The sequence below is a fragment of the Pezoporus wallicus genome, unplaced genomic scaffold (assembly GCF_028554395.1).
Source record: "Pezoporus wallicus isolate ANWC-B61680 ecotype Strahan unplaced genomic scaffold, APGP_CSIRO_Pwel_v1 contig_5787, whole genome shotgun sequence".
Lineage (NCBI taxonomy): Eukaryota > Metazoa > Chordata > Aves > Psittaciformes > Psittacidae > Pezoporus > Pezoporus wallicus.
The window spans coordinates 26,961-42,292 of record NW_026637253.1 but is presented as its reverse complement, the minus strand read 5'-3'; the positions used below and the strand labels follow the sequence as shown (position 1 = coordinate 42,292).

At 54.7% G+C, this 15,332-nt stretch overlaps 1 protein-coding gene across 1 annotated transcript; it reads right to left on the bottom strand.

The window, feature by feature from the left end:
• Nucleotides 1-5,715: 5,715 nt before the first annotated feature.
• Nucleotides 5,716-15,294, bottom strand: ENO2 (enolase 2). Its single transcript, XM_057404440.1, has 12 exons — nucleotides 15,131-15,294; nucleotides 12,305-12,396; nucleotides 11,517-11,612; nucleotides 11,218-11,276; nucleotides 10,153-10,222; nucleotides 9,852-9,985; nucleotides 8,441-8,663; nucleotides 7,800-7,997; nucleotides 7,472-7,673; nucleotides 7,155-7,263; nucleotides 6,958-7,016; nucleotides 5,716-6,665 (listed from the first exon to the last, which is right to left on the bottom strand). The coding sequence occupies exons 2-12, from the start codon at nucleotides 12,387-12,389 to the stop codon at nucleotides 6,596-6,598; spliced, it is 1,305 nt and encodes a 434-aa protein (XP_057260423.1). The 5' UTR covers nucleotides 12,390-12,396; nucleotides 15,131-15,294; the 3' UTR covers nucleotides 5,716-6,595.
• Between the last annotated feature and the right edge of the window lie 38 nt (nucleotides 15,295-15,332).

The window sequence follows — 15,332 nt, the reverse complement described above, 5'->3', positions numbered from 1 at the left end:
CTCCCGCCCCTCCCTCAGCCCTGCCGGCCGCCTCCCATCCCCCGCCCGGTTACCAGGCAACGGCACAAAGGGAGAGCCTCGCGCGGGGACCGACCGGCCGCCCCGCCCGCGCCGGGCCGCGGCATGGCCCCGGGGTCGGACGGTGGGGTCCCGCTTCCCACCACCCATCGCAAAGCGGACCCACGCCAGCGGAGGGGTCGGTGGGGGCCTCGCCACATCGCACCCCCACCGCCACCCGCCGCCACTTCAAGGCGGCCGCACGGTGCGGGAGAGCGCCTGAACCCCCCGCCCCCGGCGGCCGAGTTGGGCCCCACCGGCGGCGGACATGGCCGGTTTTGAACGGTTGCCGCCGAAGGAAGGCGGCGGGTAGAGGGAAGGGGGTGGCCGGGAGCCTATGAAGGGTCTGACCCAACCTCCTGCGGGCCGGAGGGAAGCTACAAGTGAGCAGGCGCTGCCCTTGCTGCCCAAGTTGGGTCCGTAAAGCAAGGACTGGGGGGACATGCACAGCCCAGACTGCACCGTGCGTCTGTCTGCATTAAATAGAGAGGCTCCGAGTGTGTATGGGCAAGCTCTTGTATAGCTTGCTGATAGACCAGTCACAAAGCGTTTCCTCGGGTGGACCTTCCAACGCAGGCTGGATGCTGCTCTCTCAGCGGGTTTTTATTCAGGAATTCCTATTGTCCGTTACATGGCTCCAAGCACTATTTACAGCATCCAAACCCGGCAGCGAATAGAGACGTATTCATCTCCTCTCACGGGTTCTTCTGTAGCGCTAATCACCCAAGCACTTCAAAAACGTTAATAACGAAGTCCCTGCAACATGCTTGTAAGCCCATGGCTCCCAACGTGTTTGTTCTACACCCTTTTCCCCAGGGGCACTGTGGCATTTTGAGGCCTCCCTGTTTATCCTGGGCACAGCATTGCTCTCAGTGCCTCTCGTTCCCAAGCCAGCCCTGTTGGCACACAGCACCCCATTGCACAACATGAGCACGCCTCATGTCTCCAGCCTTCATTCATTCTTTCATCCACCCTTCTCCCCAACCTGCCTCTTTGTCTTGACCCTCGCCAGAGCCTCCGCCTTGCCAGCAGTAATCTGCGATGCTATTGTTCCCTACGACGTTCTGGTTTCCACACGTCCAGTGGGGGACTGAAAACACCACAGATAATGTGCAAAAATGCCCACTGGTTTTGGGGTCTTCAGTAGGAAACATTTCAGAGTATCATTTTGCAGAGGTGCTCTGTGTTGGCAAGATCACACTGTTGATGCCTAGCACAGAGGTAAGCATTACACTGGGTATGAGGAGCAATTCCTTTCCAAAGGGTGCTCAGGCATTGGAACAGCTGCCCAGGGCAGTGCTGGAGTCACAGTGCCTGGAAGTGTTCACACACCGTGTGGAGGAGGCTCTCAGAGACATGGGTTAGTGGTGGCGTTGGCAGTGCTGGGCAATGGTTGGACTTGATCTTAAAGGTCTCTTCCAACCTGGTTGATTCTGTGGTTCTATGATTACCTGCTTCACAGAGTGGCTCGCTCAGCTGAGCCCCAGGAAACAAAAAAGAATATTACTATTATTGCTGTTGAGCTAGTAGTGCTTGCAGTTGTGGCTGCTTCAAACTGCTACCTTAGGAGTTGACAGCCTTACCTCCTGAGGTGATAGTGAGTATGACCCTTAGAGTCCAAAGTGATGATTCATGAATAAGGAAGGTCTTGTCAAAATCCTTGTTTTCTGGATGCTAAACAAAATATCCAGATCCCTGAGGTCTGCGATTTTGGGAAATGCCTTTGTGAAAGCCGGTATTGCTTCAGCCCCAGGGTCCTCAGGATCAGTGACATGTGACACCAAGTTGATTAACCACAAAGTCAACCCCCAAATGGTTTTCATGTCATCATTTCCCATAACCAGGTCTGTTGCTTGAGTTAACAAAAGTTGTCTTAAACAAATGTTAAATGAAAAACAATGAGCGACTGAAGACAAGTGCAGCTTCTCAAGGCCTGTTTTGGATCTCTGGCTGGCTGAGGACAGGCTATAGACACAGGGGTGACATGGGTGCTGTCAGCCTTCCCAAAGGCTGCACCGGCTCAGGAATCCTCATGGCCAAATGGCTACTAGGTAAACCCCCCCTGCTTTGACTCAGGGTGGCATGCATAAGTGGAAAATAAACAAGGGGAACAGAAGTGGTCGTGTGTGCTGGTGCAGAGAGGCCAAGGACTGGCTGCAGAACATGGGAAATAAACTTCTCTCACCTTTGAAATGAAGATATTGAAGACCTTGGGCAAATCAAGAGCATTATTAGCTCATGATTAGCATTATCCATATTTCAGGATGGATAAATGACTCATGGAATCTGTGAGCCAGCCAGGAGGCCTCAGCAAGCAGATACCAAGCTTGCTGGGATGCATCCAGTCCTTCTTCGGAGCAGGGGGATGGGACATGCCACCTCGTGAGGTCTCTCCAGGTGCATCATCCCACTGCTTTCCAGTTCTACCAGGGGACACGCAGTAGTGTGTGAAATGAGAGGCCTTGGCTGGGATGTAGAAATGCAGCACAAGAGAGATGCTGATAAACTGCAAAGAGTCCTGCAGGGAATCAGTGAGATAGGTAAGGTGCTCAAGCCCATGGCATACAAGGAGAGGCTGAAGGAGCTGAGTCTTCCAGCCTGGAGAAAAGGAAGGTTAGGGGGAAGTAATTACTCTCTGCAGCTGTTTCTTGTGGGAGGGGTATAGAGAACTCAGGGTCAAGCTCTTCTGACAGATGCAGAAAGGGTGAAGAGGTGAAAGGGTTCAAAAATTTACAAGGGAAATTCTGACTAGATAAAGGGAAAACCTCCTCCCTGAAGGTAGTTCAGCACTAGCACAGGTGCTGATAAGGGCTGGATCTAGGCCTGGGACCAGCCGTGCTGTGAGCAAGAGTTTGGAGCAGAGACCTCCAGACACCCCTTCCCATCTCAATCTTCCTGTGAAATTCTGATTCTAAAAATACAGAGCCCTGTTCCCCTTTTTGGCACACAGCACACAGTAGTCTCCTTGATGAGCCAAATGCTCTTCATTCAAGTAACATGCCCAGCACCCAGATTTTTGACCTCTTGTCAGATGTTCAGCAGAAGAGTATCTCTGACAGCCTCCAATGTTAAAGATTTTCTCAACACTGGTTTTTGACATTTTAACATCCAATGTTAAAGATGTGCTCTCAACACTGAACACCACCCCATGGTTCTTGAGAGAGGCAAAAAGATACCAGAGAAATTCAGTAGCTCTTCAGTAGGCTTCCCTGTGCACTTTACAACAAGCCTAATTCAGTTGCATCTCCCCTTCCAGATCCGTTATGGGTACACACACCTATTAGAAATGAAAGAATAATTCTGGAGGGGTGGTGGCTGGTGTTAAACGATCCCTTTAACTACTTGACATTGTTCTGAAAATGTCATCTAACCAGAGTATGACTTGAGAGTTAAAGAAAACCAATCTAAGAAATGTTTCCCTGCACAGATACTGTCACATCCCCAGCCCATCCCTGTGCTGTTCCTCATAGTGAAGCATACTGGAATGCATATTATAGGACAGCAGTCTGATGGAGACATAAGCTTATGCACCAGCAGCCCTCAGGTGTGGGAACAGCGAAGTGTTTGGACATTCCTATCACAAAGAAACAATAACCAAATCTCTGCCACTGAGGTGATGAGAAAGCAGCATACATCTTATGGTGCATTAGCTAAGATCTGCAGTGACCAGGCAAATGTATCAGGGACCCTATATTCCTTATATACATTGTGCCACTAGTGACAAAACCTTCAGCTTGAGAAAAGGCATCAAGGTGAGGCCCTGCCACAGGACAATGCGTTCTCAGCACCTCAGTGCTTTCAGGTGCCTTCCCTGACACAGGGTTGTGGCAATACTGACAGCTCTTCACTAACAAATTGTTACCACAGTGTGGGGACATATATACCGGTTCCCTGCTGTTAATGCTACGCTGTATTTAAATGGGCAACACAGACTACCTTAGGTACTTAAGTTTCTTTCCTTGCACAAGAAAAAGGCAAATGTGGGAAGGGGAGATGCTCTAGGGAACATAAAAGCTAAGAAACGTGATTTCCAAAAAGCTGCCCTGCTTGCTAAGCAACAGCCATATCACTCGCCAAAGTCCAGCCTCTAAAACAAAGGAACACAGCCGTTAGGTGTACAACTGGAAACAGGGTGTTCCCCCACCACCTGCACGCACCCAAAACGCACCTTCCTGCCCAAAACCAGCGTTGCCGTACCCAAACTCTTCTTTGAGGGAGGACGCGGCTACGAGGGACCACTGCAGAGGGGCAGGCACCCCCTTGACGCACCCCTCACATCCCCATCGCTGCCGGGGGCAGCATTCCGGTTCGCGGCAGGCCCCGGCACGGGAAAATGGAGCGTTCCCGGCGCGGCTCCCGGACTACAGCTCCCAGCGGCAGCCGCGGCGTGCGGGATGTGCCGGCCCCGCCGCCGTGTGCGGGCTGCTCCCCGCGGCCCTCACCCCGCGCTGGGCGGGAGGCGCCTCTCGTGGTGTGCCCGGCAGTGCCTCCGGGGGGTGCGGGGGTTTGTTCGGCCCTGGGCATGAGGCGCTGAGCGGGTAATGCTGCGATCAGGGGCAGGTTTCGAGTCCGGGAGGAGTTCTGCTCCGAGGGGCTGAAGGGGAGGCTTGACAGAGAGCACGGGCGAGAGATGGCCTGCGGCTAGGGCACAAGCTATTCATTAGCACCGAGATTTGTTCTGTATCCACTAGTGATCCCCTAGGAACCAATCCTGTCTCTACTCTTACGTTCTCCCTCCCACTCTTTTTTGTTCTGGGCATGTGTGCCACAGCCTTTGTCTTCCCTTCTTGAACCTACTCCCTTCCCCGTGCTATTTAGTGAAGAATCAGCAGTGAAATGGCAGTGGTTTAAGGTGTCGTCTTTTGATTTTAAAGTCTGAATCAGGACAGGTTTGAGAGGGCTTGGGATTTCCCCTGGCCTTGCTCATCACAAAAGACAAGGCGGTGTGGCTTAAGCAAGGGTCTGGAAACTTACTGTAGTGACATGGGGCAGGAGGTTTGCAGGACCTGCGTGTGCCCAAGTACATAGGGGGGCTACTGACATGAACTGGTAGCAGTGGGCAAGGTGGTTTTACCGCTTATTCCCCATCATAGCTTGGGTTGGATTTCTCACAGCAGCCTCCTGCCTTGGCTGGAGTCTGTCCACAATAACACTGCTGAGCAGGCTTGCTGGCTCTTGGCCTGCTGGGGCACAAGCTGAGCATGGGCTTCTTTTCCCAAGTACTGCTGTGTTGCCTCTGTGAAACAAGATGGAGCTGAGAGACACATTCCGTCTATCCCTCTAGTCACTGCTCTGCAAGGGGAGGAGGCTCTTCTCTCCCAGAAACTTGCAGTTCCAGGTTCCCATCACTTGAGAACAGCCTGGGGCCCACCCTGGAGGGCACAATTAAAGACCGCACAGCAGATCTTCATGCCATGTGGTTTGGTGGAGATGGTGGGGGCAATGCCCACCCTCCCCCCTGCCTTCCCCCCCGGCAGAGCAGCCTGGCTGTGGGACAAGGCTGGGAAAGGAGGTGGGAGTACCAGGGCCTTTTCTTGCTGGTTGCCTCTGCTTGTTTCAGTTACCTTTCTGCATGAGCCTCCCCTGCTCTGATGGCAAAATGTCCCCATTTCCCAAACACTGGCATGTAGAGAGAAACATCAGGCCAGGCCAGGCAACTCAGGTGTGAAATACATTTTAATTGAGTTTTAGGATCTGTAGTTTGTTTGTTGCTCAGCTGAGCATGGGCCGTTCAGAAGGTGAAGCAGACATTATGGGCAGAGGAGAGGGTGAAGGACTGCAAGAGGGGAGGAAATAGAGAGAAAAAGGTCACGAGAAGCAAACGAGTGCATGGATTTGTTTACGGATGTGTTTTAATATATCATCCCACAGTGCTGACCCGGAGACTGACAGCACACACACACACACACAGAGACCCAGTGAGGGACAGCAGTGCACTTCAACGCTAAGCTGCTGGCAAGCACATCCCAACACAGCACAGCACTTGGGGTGGAGAGGAGGGACACTGGGGTCCCACCAGAGCTCGGTGCAGACACAACCTGGGGCACAAGGATGCCATAGGCCAGCACACATGCACCTACACACGTGCACAACGAGAGCGAGCCACTGGTGACACTCGTTCTTACACAGGCACGGGTGCAACACTTGTCCAAACACAGCAGCCAATGCACATATGTTCACTGCCCGTGCTCCGGTGTGCAGGGGAAACACACCAGGCATCTGATGTGCTCCGCAGTCTCACACATGAACAGAGCGGCTCAGATGCAGCCCTGCACACAGAACCTCAACAGACACGCAATGCCTACATCCAGAAATGCTTATGACCCCAAAGCAAGGGACACAGGTATAGGCCTCTCTCTCATCCTTCACCTGGTACATCTAGCTGGGGACACCTGAACTCAAGGGAGTTTGAAATGAGAGGGAACCAGGTGGCAGAGTGGGGGAGAAAGAGCGAAAAAGGGAGCAGTGGAGCAAAGGAAGGTTCAGAGTCTGTGAGGTGGGAAAGAGCAGCAGGGTGGCTGTGCCCTGGGGACAGTGTTCAAAGAACACTTGGGTTGCGAAAGTTGTGTCCGGCAAAGCGTGCTTCGTCACCAAGCTCTTCCTCAATCCTGCAGGAGAAAGAGAGAACACATGTCAGGCCCTTGCTGTGAGGGAGCATTTGAAGCACCAGGATACCAGAGAGAGGCAGTGCATCAGCAAGAAGCTGACATGGGCTGGAGGAGCCAAGGAGGAGGGAAGGAGACTGCTCCAGAAATCTCCTTGGGATCCTACTGTCATCTCTGTGCCTTGTCTTCATAACATTTCCCCCACAGGCCTCATCTACCCTCAGGCTTTCAGCTTCTCCCACCCCAGTTACTCCTCCAGTCTCTCTTTTGCATTCCCACCCCCAGAGCCTCTTACCTCATGAGCTGGTTGTATTTAGCCAGACGTTCAGACCTGCAGGGAGCACCCGTCTTTATCTGCAAAGCATTCCCCAAAACAAGTAGTGTTAAGACACTGTCATAACTCGCACCAATTCCCCATGGGGAAGCAAGGGATTCTGCCTTCACACCCCTCTGCTCTCCTCCAGACTTGTGCATGGCCTGGGTCTCACCTACCTGCCCAGTGCACAGTCCTACAACCAGATCGGCAATGAACGTGTCTTCAGTCTCCCCAGATCGGTGGCTCACCATCACCCCCCAGCCATTCTCCTGGGCCAGCTTGCAGCTACAAGGAACGAGGGATGCAGTCAGCAGCTCTCACTCCTCTAATGCTGCCTGCATAAGGTGAGGTCCAGGCAGCCTCTCCTCCCACCCTCAGCACCCTACACTCTGGTAGAGACAAAAAGTCTATTCATCCAATGGATAGATGACACCCTGCTGTGATTCATCACCAACCCTTTCACAGGACAACAAGGGCAGTGGGCTGGACTTACGCTTGGATGGCCTCCGTGACAGATCCAATCTGGTTGACTTTCAGTAGGAGGCAGTTGCAGGCCTTCTCTTCGACAGCTCGCTCAATGCGCTTGGGGTTTGTCACTGTCAAATCATCTCCCACTATCTGAATCCCCACATTGGCCGTGAACTTGGACCAGGCTTCCCAGTCATCTTGGTCAAAGGGATCCTCAATGGAGACCACTGAAGGGACAACAGAAGAGACATGAGTCAAAGCTGCCTCCTTTCCCACCCCAGAAACAGAGGGCATGTACCTGTTAAGCATGCCACACAAGTGTTGATTCCCTGTTGCCAAGCACAGCAGCTCACCTGGATAATCACGTACAAAGCTTTGGTAGAGGTCACCCAGCTCATCTGCAGAGATGTAGCGGCTTGGGTCGTCTGGCGACTTGAAGTCCAGGTCGTACTTGCCATCACGGTAGAACTCGGAGGCTGCCACGTCCATACCAATGACAATCTTGTCCGTATAGCCTGCCTTGTCAATAGCTTCCTTGAGGAGCTCCAGAGCTGGGAGGAGGAGAGTTGCAGTCAGCCCATACAGAAAGCTCTGCCTTTCAGTGAGAACCTCCCCTGGGAGGGTTCTGGGAGACACTGAAGGGTCTGACAGTGAGATAGGAGAAGTAAAGGGAGCTCAGAGCACAACAGTAACATGCCACGGAGCTGTGGAGGCCATGTCCAAAGGGAGGAGGAAGAATACAGTCCCACAGCTCAGAGACAAGTTGGGGGAAGTCCTTGCAGAAGTGTGCACATACATAAAAAGTATTTATGAAAAGGCCATGACGGATCAAGACCACCACAAGTCAAAGTGGATTAGGAACCATTCCCTAACACAGGAGGTCAATGACACTGAGGCATCATATTTTTAATTGATCTTTGGGAAACGCTGTGAACTGGGTATAGGAAGCCACAGCATTGCAGACAGAGGTACCACATCTCTGCAGGGCTCTCACCTTCACTGTTTTCCAGGATGTTGGGGGCAAAGCCTCCCTCATCGCCCACGTTGGTAGCATCCTTGCCATACTTCTCCTTGATGACACTCTTGAGGTTGTGATAGACTTCAGCCCCGATGCGCATGGCATCGCGGAAGCTTTCAGCTCCTACAGGCAGGATCATGAACTCCTGCATGGCCAGTTTGTTGCCTGCGTGGGAACCTCCATTGATCACGTTAAAAGCCTGGAAGAGTCCGTAAGAGAATCAGAGCTGAAGGTGCCTGTCCTGGCACCACCTAGAGGAGGCTCTCACCATGCCCATTTGTGACATCCCACAGGGTAACAACACATCAGCTACAGCTCATCAGACCAAGGGCATGTAGGCCTGGGGTCTTCTTTCCAACAGTGGCTCACAGCAAATGGTTGGAGAGGACTTTCCCTCCTAATTCATAGATTCTTATCATAGAATGGTTTTGGTTGGAAGGGACCCTGAAAGAACCAAGCCCCTGACACAGGCAGGGACACCTTCCACTAGACCAGGTTGCTCCAAGCCCCATCCATCCTGGCCTTGAACACTGCCAGGGATGGGGCAGTCACAGCTTCTCCGGGCACCCTGTGCCAGCACCTCAGCACCCTCACAGGGAAGAGCTTCTACCTGAGATCTCATCTCAATCTGCCCTCTGGCAGGTTAAAGCCATTCCCCCTTGTGCTGTCCCTACAGGCCCTTGTCCAAAGCACCTCACCAGGTTTCTTGTACAGATTTCTTTATGCACTGGAGCTGCTCTAAAGTCTCCCCTTAAGGAGCCTTCTCTTCTCCAGGCTGAACCAGCCCAGCTCTCTCAGCACTTCTCCAGAGCAGAGGTGCTCCAGCCCTTGCAGCATCACCGTGGCCTCCCCTGGACTCACTTGAGCAGGTCCACATCCCTCTTGTGTTGGAGCCTCCAGGAGGATTCCCTGTAAGAGATCTCCTGAGCTATATGTGTTCATCTGTGCTATGTTTATCTGTATTTGTTTATCAGCAATGCAACATCAGCCCCTCCTCCAGGACCTTTCTCCTTGACTCTGAGAAAATGTTAGCACCCACAACACCCTTTGTGATGGAATTTCACAGAGCAGCTACCCCTGTTGTGAAGACCCATATGCCCTTGTTTTTAACCATGCTCCAGAGGGTTCACATGATGCCCTCTGGTTCTTGTGCTAAGTGAGATCTCACTTAGGTCAGCTCTCACCACAACCTCTGTCTTATCCTCCTCAGGCCCCTCTTTTCCATGTTGAAACCTGTCAAATCCCAGGCCTTGGTTTGCTTCTTTAAGTACAGTGCACTCAGCTGATGTTTCAGTCCTATATTCCTTCCTTCTCCACCTCCCAACACACTCCTTGAAGTTTCTTTTGGAGTTTCTGCAGGTGGATGTCAAGGACAGAGGGCTCTTACTGGCACAGGAAGGATGAGATCAGAGTTGCCAGCCAGGTCAGCAATGTGCCGGTACAGGGGGACATCCTTCTCTGCAGCTCCTGCCTTGCACACAGCCAGCGAGACTCCCAGGATAGCATTGGCACCGAACTTGGCTGTGGAGGAAACCAAGGAGGAGTTAGGCTTCTCACCAGCAACCTCCTGCCCAGCAGTGCCCTTGCCAGCCTTGGGCTCACCACAGTTCTGACAGTGCCCCCCGCTCCAGCCCCTTGCAGCCTCCCCTGCTCTTTACTTCCCAGGCCAAAAAAGAGGGATGGATTACATTTGTTCTCTGTGCCATCCATCTCAAGCATCAGATTGTCTATCTTCTCTTGATCCACAACAGAGAGGCCCTGCAAGAAAGAAAACGGCTTCTGAGAAGGGGAGGCTGAGAAGAGCTGTTGGCTCTGGTGTGCGAGACAGGAGACATTGATGAATAAAGCTGTGGGGTACAGGGACCTTTATAGCTTGTGGGGGAACATATACACACGTAGCTTTGGAAACTAGTGCCTTGGTATGTAGTCAAGTTAGGTCACCACGATGATGTTGCTGCAGTGCAGTGTAGATGTGCCCACACTGGAGGAGGGATCGGTCAAGGCCATGTGTTGCTGGGGACACAGGACTGCCTTGGGGATTTAGCCAGCCTTTTGGAAGCTTCCACGGAGCTTTGTGGTGCTATGACCACACAGAAGCTAGGCAGAACAACAGTACATGCTCAACCCCAAGCAAGCAATGTAGACTGGATGGAGCTGTCCCCGGGAGTGAGTATGGCCTCATCCGTGCCTTCCACCAGGCTGGGTGTTTTTCTGGGGTGGAGATCTCTGGGCTCTCAGCCAGACCTCCCCACAGGGTGTAACGTGTGGCTTTAGCTCAGCTCTCCTCAGAGCAGGCTCCAGGTCTTCAGATGTGAAGAGACTGCAGATGTGACACCACTGCTGTGCAGCCCAGTGCTGTGCCAGACCTGGCACGCTATGGTCATTGCTCATCACACCACGAGTGCTGGCTGGGATGAACAGGGTGTGAGGCCACAGACACATGGGTGAGATTTGGTGCTTGAGGAGGAGCACATCTGAAAGAGGGGAGGGAGCTCTACAGGGAGCATTGAGGGGGCTAGTTAGGCGGTAGAGGTGCTGCAGTGGGTCATGTAGCATTAAATCCTTTCCACCCAGAGGGAAGCTTGCTGTGGACACATACAGGCATGGAGGAAAGGAGGGGTGCGCTCAAGTTCACAGAGAGCATCACTATGTCTGTTAACCCAGTGAAATGAAGAGAGGCAGAAACAGAGATCAGGGGACAGAGATGGACCAGAGTAAGCGATGGACAAGGGAGAACAAAGAGAAATCCTTACAGAGCCCACGAGAGCTGGGGCAACAGTGCTGTTGATATGATCCACGGCCTGCAGGACCCCTAAAGAAGGGAAGAGACAGAGAAAAAGAGAGAGAGAGAGAGAGTGAGGCAAAAAGAGAAGAGTGGAAAGAGGGAGGGAGAGGACCAACAGAGAGACAGAGAGGGACAGCGAGGGAAGGTTGAGGCCTGATCTTTCACTTTAGCTCTGTGCCTCTGTGGTCCCCCTGAGGGTCACATCCGCACCACCGCAGCAGTTGAGTGGAACCCCCGACAGAGCCCTGTGCACAGGCATCTCCCCACCTTTCCCAAGGAAACGTGACTTGTCGTTGTCCCGCAGCTCCAGCGCTTCATAGATCCCGGTGGACGCGCCGCTGGGGACCGCTGCTCGGAACATGCCTGGGGGAACAGCAGAACACACATGTGAGGTGAGCAGAGGGAGGGAGAACCCTCACGGACCTGCTGGTGTCCTGCTGCCCTGGGAAAGGATGAGGTAACTGCTTGTGCACAAGGGTGGCCCCTCAGGGCTGGTTGTCTCAGAGGTGGAGCACCAGGCAGCAGAAATAAAAGCATCCAGGAATTCCAGGCTGAGGAACCTGGATCTAAGGCGCCCCGTGGTCCACGTTGAACCCAGCACTATGGGTGGCAAAGGGTGGAGGTCTGGCTTCTCAGCCCTCCTCCTGGTTCCAGAGGCAGCCTGACCCATGGCCAGCAGCTTCCTCCCCCTCAGACTAGGGCTGGATTCCTGTAAAGAAGGGGTGCCTGCTCTGGCCCCCCACTGCTCCTCACCCCTCAGCCCACCCACCTTTGGGCCCAGCACGGCTCTTCCAGTTGAGACACATGTGCGTGTCCATGCCTGCACAGGGGACAAACCTTCCCCTCCCTCATGAGCATGGCCATGGGTGCGTTTCCAAACTTATACTGTGTCCCAGCACTAAAAGCATAGCTGCAGCTGGACATCACAGGGGTTTGACAAGGGAAATACATCTGTGTTAATGACACTTTCCATCCCTGATGCTAGCAGGCACATGGCTCGGTCGCACAAGCTCCACTGGGTGGGCAGCACATCCCCTGTTGTCCTCACCACGTACCTTTGTGTGTGTACAGGTCCACCTCAACAGTGGGGTTCCCACGGGAGTCCAGGATCTCACGTGCATGGATCCTCTCGACTGCCATGGCGAGCCTGTGGAGAGGACAAGACATACCCAGCTCTGAGAGACCCCCAGGATCTGGTGCTTCTAATATCTAAACAGGACACTGTCAGGGAGAAGGGAGCTCAAGGAATACAGACCTGAGGAGCTGGAGCTAAAAGTAGGGGCTCAGGAAAATTGAGCAATTGGTACTAAACCGTCGTGGGTTTAGTGTGGAAATCTGCCCATGATCTGCCCAGGAACTGGTCATCTGTTCGAGTTCATTCTGCCCCTTCGCTGCCCGTGACACACCGGGAGCTCCCACTCCCCCTCTCCCTGCACCACTGCACTCCGCCCGTTTATCAGAGCTCTCGACAAGAGCAGAGATGAACGGCAGAGAGCGGGAGGGACACAGAGGCAGCGCTGAGGGCAGCAGAGGGAGGGATCAGCACGTCCTGCTTCCCCTTGCCGGGAGGTGAGGACGGTCCCTGCCAGGGCAGCCCAGCGTGGCGGCTGCAGGGGCAGAGGTAGGCAGCGGGTGGCTGGGTCATGGGGACCCTCAGCCCGGTCCTTGCAGCGTGTCCCTGCCCCGGCACCCGGCTCAGCCCTCCCGCCGGGTCAGGCAGCGCTGAGGTGGAGCTGGCCATCAGCCCGAGGAGCCATCTTGTTGAAGGCCCTCACACGGGAGAGAGGGCTCTGAAGGGAAGGGGGGGACCTGGCCCTTTGCTCTGCTCCTGACATGGGGGATGCATGACACTGGGAGGCACCTCTGTAGGATGGGAAGGGTGAGGAAACCTGGCTTTTTGGGACACTGAGTTAAACCTGAGGTGCAAAACAGGCTGGTGGGTGAGGATGGCTGTTTGAAAAAGCTTTTCTCGCTGAAGTTTGATCCTGAGGGGGTCCAAACCCACTCGTTTTCCTCCCCCATAGCACTGCCTTATTCCCCTGCCATGGAACCATGCGATGCTGGGGAGCTGCCCCCCCCACAGGAGAAGGAGCAGCAGGTAGGTGTGCATCACCCCATGTCCCCAGCCCTGGCAGGCTTTCCTCCTCCAGCCCCCAGCCATGATTCACCTCAGCAGGGCCGGCCCCACGCACAACCCGGTGCAGAGGCTGTGGTGCGTGTGAGCAGCAGCGGTGCAGCCAGCACTGGGGCTCAGCACGGGGTGGTGGGGCTGCAAATAACACATCATGGCACCGAGGGGAACGGAGAAACTGGCGGGGGGAAAGCAGGAGCCGGCTCTTGAGCCCTTTGCCTCAGGTGGTGGAGATGGTGCTGCGCTGGGGTTTCGGCTTCCCGTAGTGGGGAGTTTCAGTCAGCGACACCAGGGCTTTCTGAAGCCCACACAGGGCTCTCCACCATGTCCATCTGGGCTGGAATCCCCCATCAGCTGCTTTGGCAGCTCTCCTCATGCCATCTGGCACACGCCGTAGGAACTTCCTCCAGAGCCGTGCCTGTGCAGCTGCGAGCTTCCTTTGCAGCAGTGCCCTGGCCATGCCCCAACAGCCTCCACAGGAGACAGAGGAACAGGATTGCATTAACTTGCTCTTTGATAGCAAGACCTGTGCCAGATGTGGTGCCTCTCTGCTTCTGTGGTCAAGTTGCCCATGTCACATTCCTCTGCCCACATCCATCTGCCCCTGTTGAAGCCAGCTCAGAGGAAACCATATAACACGCCCAGATCCAGCCTTGCACACCCCACCCCATAACTCACTTGATCTCTTCTCCCCTCTAGTCCTTTAAATCCTTTTCTCCACTTGTGCTGCTGCCCTGTGTCCCTGCCTTTGCCCTCCTTTGAACAGTGCAAAGAACCACCCTGAAATCCCTGGCATCCGCTGCACTGTCCTAAAACGAGGTCAGAGGGGGATAAGCTAGGATAAGGGATTGGGACAGAGCCATGGCCGGGAGCCCGTAGACCACAGCGAGAAGCAGAGAGGAGCCAGGCTGAGGCTAGGGCTGGGCAGGGCATCCCAGGAGACAAGCGCTGCTGCGGTGCCATCCCGAGGGCACTGCTCCGCGGCACTGCCTGTGGCCAGGGCATCGCAGTCCCCCCTCCCCGCCAGGCAGACAAGCGTGGGTGAGACCTTTCCCCCAAGCTCCCGGTGCTGCTGCGATCCCCCCCCGGGCTGGGCACTGCTCCCAGGAAGCGCGCACTGCTGCAGTGTCGTGGCTGATGCAGCTATTGCTTGCTTGACTGTCACCTCCTCTCCCTGCTGCCCCCCTCCCTCCTCTGTGTGCTGTGGGGCTGTGCAGATGCGAAAACATCCCTTCTCCTCCCCTCCGCCCTCCCTTCCTGCCTTCTTTCCTCTCCGTGAGACCCGTGTTTGTGTCAACACCTCGGGAGGCTGGGGACTGGTCTGCTCTGAGGCTGGGTCCTTTCCCCAGCAGTGCCCGAACTGAGCTTTGCCTGCTCCCCACCCGCATCTCCTGATAAAGGTCCCTCCCGCAGAGCCTGTCGACAGTGCCCTTGGGAGCAGCGCCTATCCTTGTTGACTGCCCCCCCTCCTGCAATCCCCTGGGTTCACATCTGAAACGATGCTTTCCCGGGGTGGGGAAGGAGGGAGCACCTGAAATTAAAATACGAAAGAAAAGTGAGCAGAGTGGGGGTGAGGAGAAGAGGTGGGAGGAGCAGGGGGAGGAAGCGAGGGGAGTTCGGTTGTTAATGCCGCTCAGCGTGGACCTTCTCCGCAGGGACCCCAAAGTGCGTGTGGGGTTTGGAGGACACGGGGTGGGGGGCAGAAACGTGCATGCGGTGAGGAGGGCGCTGGCCGTGGAGAGACACTTACCTTCCTAGGGCAGGGGTGAACGAGAGACACTGAGAAAGTACTGGTGGAAAGGAGCGAGGACGGAGCTGAGGAGGGATGCAGGACCTCAAGGGGAGATGATGTGTCCTCTAAGCCAACGGCGGCGGCAGCAGCAGGATGGAGACGCCCCTGATAGGGCCGGGACAGCAGCATGTGACCCAGAGCTGCGATGAGTCAGGATTTA